Genomic DNA, 11358 nt, shown 5'->3' with positions numbered 1-11358 from the left:
TTTCGTTATTCAATAAATCAATACAATTTATTAATGTTTTCTGCATATTGCATCTTGTTTTTTTTTTTTTATTTTGCTTAGCAAAATTATGCAGAACACAATTAAGATACTAGATAAATAAGTTTTTTTTTTGTATTGATGTTGTTATTTCTTCTCTTTTTCCATAGACAAAAGAATGGAAAAATTAAAAAAAAAGTACAAATTATGAAATCAAAGAGTTAAAGAAAAAAATAATCAAAGCAAAAAAAAAGTAGTAAAAGAAATCTTAAACGATCTAATCGCTTTCATCCTCGCCACTTTCTTCCTCTGACGTCTCTTTCTTTTTGAGCTTCTTGGCTGGTTTGGCTGCTTTTGACTTTCGCTTCTTGGCACCTGTGTCAGTACCGCCATTAGCCTCGTATTCCTTCAAATCCTTTGTGTATTTTTCTTTCATCGCAATGGCTTTTGCTTCCCATTCCTTTAATTTGGTAAAAAAAAAATCATTTAGAATTTTGTACTATTTATTTAAATTTAATAAGAGACTTACCGATTTGTCCTTCATTGCACGCCATAATTCACCACCACGCTTTGCAATGTCGGTAACTTTGCTGCCAGGATTATCCTTCTTGATCTCTTCACGGGTCTCATTGAGCCACAGCATGTATGCGGAAAGTGGACGTTTTGGCCTTTCTTGAGTCATTTTTTATGTTTTTTTGTTTGTTTGTTGTTGGTTGAAGTGATCTGGAGAGATACAAAAATAAAATAAGGATTGTTAGAAAATTGTTATAATCTTCATATATATGTATGTAATTCTTAAAAAAATTTTAAAAATGATTTATTTTTGAGAGTGTTTGCCGGTTGGGACAAAAAACATTTGAAATACATATTAAGACCATTAAGGACTTACATTAGCTGTTTTTATGTTTTAAACATTTAAAGTTACCCAAATTAATTTTTTTTTTGTCGATTCTTTTAAATCAAACGTGTAAAACTTTTCTTGTATGTTTTCCGATGTTTTATGTTTTTCGAAAAAAATGTGGCTATTTTATGTTTAAGTTCGTTCAATAATCTAATTACAATTCTTTTAAGACCTTTATCTGAAATGACCTTCGTGTAGACCTCGAAATATTAACACTTTTTTTTCGGGATTGCATCAAAATTCTGATATATCTGATTTTCAAAATACTGCTGATTAAACGAAAATTTTGTTTTTTTTAATTTATCAAAAAAAAAAAAAAAAATAAGTATTCAAAAATCTGAAAAAGTAAGTACGGTCGCGCTTTTTAACATTTTACACTCTTTTTTATTTTTTGCAGAGTTTTGTTAAAAGGAATTATGAAAAGCAATACCTACATATTTTGAAAAACAGAATTTTGAAAGCAGAATTTTGTAATAAGAGTTTTGAATCCAACTTTTTTTCCCATTTTTACAGCAAAATTTTGTAATAAAAATTTGTACCCCGGCAAAATTTTGAATTTTCTTTATATTTAATAGCTCATCACTAAGAATATATTTTCATTTAAATTGTGTTTTATCATTGGTATTTTTATTGAATTTTTGAAGATTGCATGAGCCATTGCATGAGCCATTTTAAGAAATAATAAAATGTTTAAATTGTATAAAAATAAAATGCACGACTGGGGTCGCACGTACTTGCTCTTGCAGTTCAAAGCACTTTTATGTTAGTCTACTTGTAGATTTTTAAAGCTGCCTCTAAATTAAAAAAAAAAAGATATTGGGGAAGAGCCGACATTTAGGGCAAAATTTTGTAAAATGAAAAAATTTTTTTTTGTTATTTGACTTTTTTGAGAAAAAATAAAAATGCAGTTTTATTGCCACTGCTTTAAATATTACGTACACAAAGTTTAATCAAAATCGTTAAAGCCGTTTTCGAGAAATTTGCAATATCGTATTTTTTTGTATGGGAGGTATACGTTCTATACGAGATAGAAAAAAACAAAAAAAAAACAACTTTCAGAATTCCATAAAAATCATCTGTACCAAATTTGAAGAAAATCCGTCCACCCGTTTAGGCTGTGGAAATGTGTACAGATGGACGCACAACCGCACAACCGCACGGACGGAATTGCGAGACCCACTTTTTCGGAATTCTCCATCATCGTAATGTTGGTTTTGATTAAAACCTCAATTTTTTTTTTCGACACGAAACCAATACTTGCCCTATAGAGCAAGTAAAAATACAAGGGACACACTATTTTCGGATACATTTTGTTTGTTAAGCATTTGTTATGGGTACTTTTGTAATTAGGGAGACGAGGGGTCATGATATTGGGCTAGTTTTAATTGGTAAGATTTGTTTGGTGTTCACACAAAATTCAATAACAAAACAGTTTCGAGTATGTTTCTTTAACGACTATTTAAATTAGTGCAAACTTTTATTGGAAGAGTTAAAAAAGAACCCACCAAACGAAAATGCCATTTTCGGCGGTTTTTTATTATGTACTGGAAAGCATGGGATGAAATTTAAACTTAACCTACATTTTCAGGTGCGGTTAATTTATTTGTCTATCTTTTTTTATAAGAAAACACTACAGTAATATTTTTAAAAAATCGCTAATTTAATCACTTAAGAGCAGTGTTGTAAGAATACTTAAGAGACAAACAGTCTTTTTTGAAAATGAACAATCTTGGAGCCAAAAAAAGCAACTCAAACTTTTTTTTATGAGATTTTATGTTTTATTTCAAACACTTTTAATAAGTTTTTGAAAGAACTGATTATTATGGCTCCAATTGCCACTATTTATTTTTTTATTTTTCATTTCATGGATACATTTAATCTCCCAATGCTAACTAAAGTGCGTAAAATGAAAAATAATACATAAAAACAAAAAATGGTTTTTCTGTTCATAAATCTAGTACTTTTTTTGTTAAACTTTTTAATTTAAGACGAATTTAAAACTGCCAAACTAAAAACAAATTTTGACAAACCGGAAATCAAAATTTTAAACAACGAATGAAATGTTCAAGTAGGCTGTTTGACTATAATTAGTCAGCTCTGGCAATACTGCTTTGGATTACTTAACAAAGAGTATGCGAGTGAGATAAATGGGTATAAGAAGCTTTTTTTGGATGAATATGGGAGTAATAATATTAGTTGGAGAATATTTGCTTAATTTTTAACATATTATTTTAGACCATCTATCGGAAAGTAAATCTTACCCAAATTAAAGTTTAAAATTGACTTTTTTATGATATTATCTTACTATTTTTACTTGCTCTATAGGGCAAGTATTGGTTTCGTGTAGAAAAAAAAATTCGGGGTTTTAATCAAAACCAACATTACGATAATGGAGAAGATCAAAAAAGTGGTTTTCTTCATGCCGTCCGTCGGTCTGTGCGTCTGTGCGTCCATCTGTACATCGAGCTAGGGCCTAAACGGATGGATGGATTTGCTTGAAACTTGGTACAGATGATTTTTGCGTAATTTCCTAGGTCCGTTTTTTTTTTTATTTTTTTAAAATCTCCTTTTTAACGCATATCTCCCATATAACGTTTTCGAGGTATTGCAATTTTCTCGAAAACGACTCTAACGATTTTGATTAAATTTTGTGTGCGTAATAGTCTTATTGATTCTAACAAATCTGAGTTTTTCAAAAATTGACATATTTTTTAAGGTTTAAGTTATTTTATCAAAGCATAAGCCAATTTTATTTAAAATTTACAGATATCATTTTGAAGTGTAAAATGTAAAAAAAGTTAAAAAAAAAGTTGTGGGAAAAAAATTAATTGATTTTTTAACTTTCGATGTTTTTTTTTTTCTCGACACTTAAAAAACCTAAGATTTCCTAAAGATATTTAAGATAAAGATACTTTGAACTACAAGAGCAAGTACGTGCGACCCAGTCGTGAATTTTATTTTCTTTAGACTAGGAATTCAACAGAATGTAGTTATCTGTTTTCAATTATGCACGTATTTTAGTCTAATTTTAGCTTTGCCCGGGCGCCATTTAAGCAAAGTTATCTATTTAAGTAAAACAACAACCGTATTAATCAATATTTTGAAAGATATTCACATTTATTGCAACTAAGATATACAAAGTGCAACTGTACTACAAGGTTTAAAGTATATCATAGAGTTTGAGTAGGAGTTCAGTGGACTCTTCCAAGAAAACCCCCTCACACATCACAGAAAAACCCACCCATCCATACAAATATAACTGATTAATGCATGACATTAAAATTAAAGCCATAACCCTTAAGTAGGCAGTTTATGTATCATTGCAGAATTGATGTATATACACCTTTTGTCAGGTAAATAGTCCATAACTTTACTATATACATAAAATACATGAGAATCCGTTTTGCATAAAACAATACATACAATTGCATATATTACACACCTTTTTATATCCATACATAATATTGATATCTATACCTACTACCTACATATCTTTGTATTCGTGCAATTAATGCAGCATTAATTAATAATTAACAATTATGTATGTATTTATATTGTGTGTGTACATGCGTAATTAAATTGCATCAATATTGTTGTTGTTTTTTTTGCGGTTATATCTACCTTGTTTATATATATAAACCTACATTCATTTTGGTTATAATAAACGTAACAGAGGACGAGTTTGAATTATATTTCTATAAGCTCTTAACAAATTGTCCAGTCCACCTCAACCTTCACCCACTCATTCTGATGATGGGCTCTCTCTCTCTCTTCTAAGTTACCCGAAATCAATTCTGTTTCTGATGAAAGGACGAAAAGGGTATGATGTATAGGGGAGTATCGAGTAACTTTGAGCCATACACATAGCAAAATATTTTGTCCAGTCCCGGGATTTGATATTATTAATAGCGAGCGCATCAAACACATACGATAAACATACATAAATTTATATCTGTTTACCTGATTTTCGAGAGTATAGTGAGAGATACAATTCAATCTCTACTCACTGTAAACTGAAAGTAGCAATAGCCCCAAATAATAGTTGAGTGTTTAACCCACTTCAATTAGGGGAGGAGGGGGCAATATGCGCTGATGGCAGCATTCAGCAGCAGTTATAAAATGGAATGGGAATAGGTTGCTTTTGCTACATCAAAGTGTATACCAACAACAACTCTAGACACTGCTGATGATGATGGCTGGAGAGAATAACAAAATAAAATCCAACAACAACAACAACAACAACAAAAAAGTCACCCCCTTTTTGGCACACAAGGAGCGAAAACGTGAATGGAGCATGACTCCAAAAACTGTAGCAAACTCAACAACAGCAACAACAAAAAAACAACCAAGAATAACAACAAAAACAACAACAACAACAACAACAAATGAAACACCGAGAGTTAATGCTACAAGTATGATGAGATGAAAATAAATGTTGTGGGTGGAAAGCCAGATAACTACGTTGGAACCGTGTTGTATAGGGCTATTATGGGTGGGTTTGGTTGGTTGGGTAGTTATAGCGAGTGAATAATTTTTCCAGGGGCTGCTTTTGCTTGTTGGCCATGCCATATACTCGTACAATATTTTGCTCTATGAGACACGGCAATGCTTTTTTAACGGTAATAGTAGGTATATGCTTGACATCAAAGCTTATGCTGCATGTAACTATGAAAATTTCCCAAGGAAAAAGTAATTTTTTGTCTCCATTGATTTTGTTTTTGATTTTTTTCTCTGTACTCTCTCTCAAACTGTTGGATTTCAAAAAAATTTCAAACTAATATGGTTGCCAAACAAAATAACCGTCATTAAAAGAAAGGATACAATTTTTGTACTATGGAAGGAAATATCGAGAAAAACCTAGAAACGGTTTTCCTTTATTTTATACATCTACAAGGAAGAAAAAAGTCATCATTGCATAGTAGAGTCAAAGTGTATCTATCTATCTATACATACACCATTGGTGGTAGTTGTTGTAGGTAGGGCTTGTGTTCCTGGTTACAAGAGAGCAACAGGGGTTTAACGACTCCAGTTGTAGTCCCAGAGTGAGCAGCAAAAATTTTATATAGAAGGTAGATATGGATGAATTTTGTTTTCAAACTGAGAATATATTTCTATGGAAAAATGTATGCGCACTAGCTACGTCGCAGTACAAAATGGCTTCATAGAGAATAGAGTAAAATTTTGTATACAGCAGTCATTTTAATTTGGATTTTATTTTTATTTTTTTGTAGTAGTTTTTTTTTTTTCTTTGTTGATAAATATTTAATGAGGCATTTTGGGAAATGAAAAAAAAAAAGAAATGGTTGTTTATTTTTAGTTTGGTTTTTTTTTTTTTAGGGTCTTTAGTAAAAAAAATTAGGTAGCTAGGTATCTAATTTTTGGGAAAGTGGATAAAGTGTACAAGGAATGTCATGAATCATGAATTTTGGCATCACTTTTATGGTATATTTATTCAAACACTTTTTGATCCATACTAAAATACAGTGGAGTTTAAAAGTCTTACATCAGAATATTATAAATAATTGAGTAATTCTAACATATCAAGTGAGTGATTAATAGATATTCTTAAAAATTAAATTAAATGCAATAATATTCAAAACTATAATAAAGACTTTATTGCACTTTTTTGAGTTGAGGACGATTTTGAATTTTTTTTTGAGTTCAGAGTTTCGAGAGAAGTTTAATTTTTTTTTTTTCAAAAAACGTGGAAATTTCTTAGTTAGGTTTATATATAATTTACATTATACATTGTTCAATGGAATAAAATGCTTTAAGAATTAAGAGGAGGATATTTCGCAATTTTGATGCTTACTGGGCCTTGAAAAAGTAATTACAGGTGTTCTAAGATACTTAAAACGTTGACAGAGAAAATTTTTTGGACATAGTTAATATAATAATAAATTCTGAAAAAAATTTTCGTCACTTTTTACTATAAAATTTTTACAGAATATAAGTTTATTTGGATACACAGAAACAGCCTCATTTTTTTCACAAATTAAAGTTAAAATCATAAAAATCTGATATCTTAAGTCATTGCCGACCTTAGAAAGTTTTGACAGTAAAAATTATTCGATACTAAATTTTTAAAAATTAAGTCTTTTTATTTTTGAATATTAAATGTACAAAATTAAAAAAAACTAAAATTTAAAGTTTTAAGTTTGGGAACAAATAAAGATTTTTAATATTTTTAAGACTTTTATAAAAAACAAAATTCAGCTTTGAAAATTGTATGAGGAATGGAACAGTTTCAAATGTTAGATTTAAGATAAGGTCAATCTTTTAATGAAATTTTTTTAATCTGATTTCCTCTAATTCAATTTAAAAGAAATTATATTGAAAAATTAATTTCATTGTAAATCAAAAAGAATGGATTTAAACAAATTTTCAAAAAGGGGACCGGGACATGGATTTTTTTTTGGAAATTTTGGCTTAAGATGTTGATTAGTATTTGGTACAAAATGGCATACCGACTTTATTTATTTTTTTCAAAATAGTTAAAAAACGGCTCTAACGATTTTGAGTTTTTTTTTTATTAAAATTATTTAAACTTATAAAAAAGTACCAATGTACAATATCTAAACATAATCAATTTAGCTTTGACTTTTCCATATGTCCATGCTTTCATCCGAAAAAAGTGGTCTTTACTTTTTTTTATTTCGACTTTTTGAATTAATTTTCAGAAATAAAAAATAAAATGCGCTACCGAGTCGTTGTACTGCACTTAGAGTTAAGTTACTCAATATTTAAGACTTCCTATACAAAAATTTTGCATATGCAAACATTTTTGAAAAAATAATTAACTAAAACAAAACAAATTTAAGGGTTCAAAGTATTTTTTTAAAAAATAAGTTTTAATAAATATTATCTTAAAACAGTACTTAAAACATAAATTTACAAAAAAATTTTTTTTAGTTGGGATTTGAAAATAAAAATCTAATTAGGTTTCAGATTCATTGTAAGTATACTAACTTTTTATAAAAAATCGTTGCAATTAAACAAAGGATTTGGAAGAGTCAGAAATTAAAAAAAACGGTAACTTTTGAAAAAAAAAAACAACTACTTTCATTAAAAGGTTAGGTTTATATTATTATTATTTTTTTTATTGGTTTATGGAAAGTTTTTCTAAAAATCTTTCTTACTAAAGTTAAAATTTAATTATGGTCTTAAAAAGATATATTTTGAAAAATATTTTAAAAATTGTACCTATTTAATTTTTTTTTGAAAATTCATCCTTATAAAATATACTGGCAGACCCGTGTTCAGATTGCTTCCTTTCTTTAGAAACGTCTTCAATAAGAACCAATATTTTGAACAAAAAAAAAGTGTAAATTTGTAATGTAGGTATGTAATGTTCTAAGAAATTGACAAACACATTTGTACTTTAGTAATATTGTGAATAAGACAAATAGTACAACACATATTAGAATGTTAAAAATCTACCAACAGAAAATCTAGTTTGTTTTTTGAGTTTTATGTTTTATTATGTCCAGGGTGCACGAGTAATCTTTTGAACAAAAAAGGAATTAAAAGTAAGTGCTTGAAAATAATACGTCTCTTTTCTTCACGTAAAGTGACTTCTCTAAAAAATATTTCACCTGGATTTATAAGAACGATTACTATTTGCTTAAGAAAATTTATGAAAAATGCTTCAAAATTATTCAAAAAAAATTTAATTTAAGAGAAAATATTTTTCAATTTTTTTATAAAAGTTTAACCAAAATAAATTATATATTCTTTAAAGTTCAAAAAATAGAATAAAATTTTCAAAGAATTAACAAAAATATTACTTATCACAAATAAAATATCTAGGAAAAATATTTTTTTTTCAATTTTCAAAAAGAAAAATACTTTTAATCCCGACTGTTTGAAATATATTCAGCACATCCTGTTACATAGATCATTAAATAATTCAAATATTCAAACTCCACACAAAATGGCGTCGTCCTAACAGTTTTATTACCTTAATTCAAGTATTTTTATGTATGTATTTCAATTTATTTTTGTTAAAAAAAAAGAAGAAAAACAAATACAAATTTATCACTTCAAATACCATATCTCTTTAACAAAAAATAAAACTCAAAAAGGTTGACAAAGACATAAAAAAAAAACAACAATAAGAAAACAAAAATAATAATAATAATGATATCCCTATGTACATATACAAACATACAAAGACAACAAAAAAATATCGAAAAAGAGCGCGCAGAGTGAAGTAAGCAACCATTGATAAATTAAAATTAAATTATAGAAAAAAAAAAATAATAACTTAATTATTATTTTTATTTCGTTTAAAAAAAAAAAAAACAAATAGGTATCCTATCTCTCTTCTTTTTTCATGTTTCACCTTTTCAGCATAGATAGAAAAAATACAAAAAACCAGGAAAAAGGAAATAATGGCCGCTATTTTCTTATTTTTTTCATTTCCATTTCAAATATTTGAATTTTTTGCGTTTTCTAACATTTTTGCAAATGGCTACTCCTTGTCGTCAGAAAACGAAATAAAAATAACGAACAAAACATAATTAACACTCAATGGGAGAAGAAAAAAATGCGCTCTTTTTTTTTATGCGATTGTGATTATTTCCACACATTATGGCGGCGTTTGATGATGATCAAATCGAAGAAAACGAAAAAAAAAACAAAATTTTTAATTCTACCTATCTTCAAGATATTGAATGGTGTTAAGAGTTTTAAACTTCTATACTAATATACTCGAAATGACTGTAACAGAAAAATTGAAAAAAAAAGAAAAAAAAATTGGATAGTAAATTTCATTCCCCTGCCCTGATTTTTATGTATTTAGTTCGACAAAAAAACACCCCCCCTTCACTCTGCATCCGTAACATGAAGTTAGGTAGTTAATGCGCCTTTTTCCTCCCCGATTATACCCATCATCTGTCGTCAGAGTCGCCGTCGCCGTCACTGTCGCCTTCACCAATATCTCTCTCCCCCCAAAAACGACTCCACCACACTCTCCCTCTTCCACAAACAAAGAGCAGCAAGCAAACCCGCCCGCCACTGCTTCCTACCGCTTACCACCAACCGCCACAACGCCTATAAACTAAAAAGCTGAAGCACCACCAGAGCAAAAGCAATAGCAGCAAGCAAACCAACCCAATATACCCAACCAACAAAATTTTATACACATACAGCAGCAAAGTGTTCGAGTTTTTTCCTCGAATTTTTTTTTTTTTTTTTAAGAATTTTTTTTTATGATGACGAAAACGTTTTCAAGACGTAATTTTTTATCAATTCAATTATTAAATAATCATATTTTTAAATATTCTTAAAAATTTAATCATTCATCGTCTAAAAATTTAGTTATTCACCATTAAAAACAAGACTAATTTCATATGGAAAAAATATTTCAATAGCGACGTCCATTTTTCAGTACAAATTATATATGAAAGCCATGGCGATTTTGTGAGGAAAAGAAAAATTTCATATGAAAAACCCACGCCAAAATGGGTCGATGATTTTTACAAATTTTATATAATAAATGACAATTAATTTTTATAGATTTTGGAAAATAAAATACTGCAAGGGTTTTATGATAGATTGTAGAAGAACAATTTTCACTCACCTGTATAATTTAAATTAGTAATTTATATTTGAATATGGACACTAAAAATTTATTTTGACCGAGAACTGAAATGTATGTGGAATAAAACTCTTCACTATAATACTCAGCAGATCTGATGTAGAAGCAAAGTAAAGCCAAAGCAAAAAGCAAACTCAATATTACGAACGAACACACTAACAACGACGATACGAGATACGACAAAGCTGAAAGCAGTACAAAAGTATCTACTCTACCAGTAGAACGAACGAAAACGAAAAACCAAACGAATAGGTATACGGACGGAGATACTTCTCTATACACTTCGTATATTTCCACCACACACAGTGTTTTTCAACGACGACGAGCAGTTTCAGTATAATATTATTCAGTATCACAGTACTCACAGTAGTATACCTTTTGCCTTGCCTTGCCTTGCCTTAATGCTTCTGCCCTGCCCTGCCCTCTTTGTCTTTGCCCCTCTCTCTCACTTTAACTCTGACGACTCTGCGTTTGCCTTATGCCGTTCAAAAAAAAAAAAAAAATATCTACAATTTTACTTGAAAAATTTTGTATCTTACTTTGGTGGTGCTGGCTGCTGCTGCTGTCTGCTGGCTGGTTGGTAGGAATCCGTCGGATTGGATTTTGTAGGTATGCCGTATAGCCGTTTTGCCGTATGCTCTACGTAGAGAGTGTTCTTCTTTCGTTGAATATATGAAAATTTTTGTTCGTATTCGTTCGTATAGTCGTGATGGGGTTCTTCACTCACAATATTTTATACACTATGACGGTAGTAGAGAGTTTATTGTATGGGAAAGCCAAAAGCAAGCCAGCAAAGGCAAACTATATGAACGAACAAGCGAAGCGACGCGAACGAAAAACCGAACCAAGCAGGGTTGAA

The 11358-nt window shown here is 29.4% G+C and overlaps 1 protein-coding gene across 2 annotated transcripts; it reads right to left on the bottom strand.

Annotated features, from left to right (window-relative positions):
• On the bottom strand, nucleotides 1–11358 carry LOC129919515 (high mobility group protein Z). Of its 2 annotated transcripts, none has more exons than XM_056000420.1 (3): nucleotides 11039–11358; nucleotides 527–720; nucleotides 1–457 (listed from the first exon to the last, which is right to left on the bottom strand). In XM_056000420.1, the coding sequence occupies exons 2-3, from the start codon at nucleotides 677–679 to the stop codon at nucleotides 275–277; spliced, it is 336 nt and encodes a 111-aa protein (XP_055856395.1). In that variant the 5' UTR covers nucleotides 680–720; nucleotides 11039–11358; the 3' UTR covers nucleotides 1–274. The 2 variants fall into 2 exon arrangements, with proteins under 2 accessions (XP_055856395.1, XP_055856394.1); XM_056000419.1 differs by lacking the exon at nucleotides 11039–11358 and adding an exon at nucleotides 10482–10769.

Source organism: Episyrphus balteatus, chromosome 4 (genome assembly GCF_945859705.1).
Source record: "Episyrphus balteatus chromosome 4, idEpiBalt1.1, whole genome shotgun sequence".
Taxonomy (NCBI): domain Eukaryota; kingdom Metazoa; phylum Arthropoda; class Insecta; order Diptera; family Syrphidae; genus Episyrphus; species Episyrphus balteatus.
This window is presented reverse-complemented; position numbering and strand designations above follow the sequence as displayed.

Coding starts and splice junctions, on each gene's coding strand:
- LOC129919515 (XM_056000420.1), bottom strand. CDS start 679: ATGACTCAAGAAAGGCCAAAACGTCCACTTTCCGCATACATGCTGTGG. Junction 458..526: donor GTGCAATGAAGGACAAATCG/GTAAGTCTCTTA, acceptor ACCAAATTAAAG/GAATGGGAAGCAAAAGCCAT.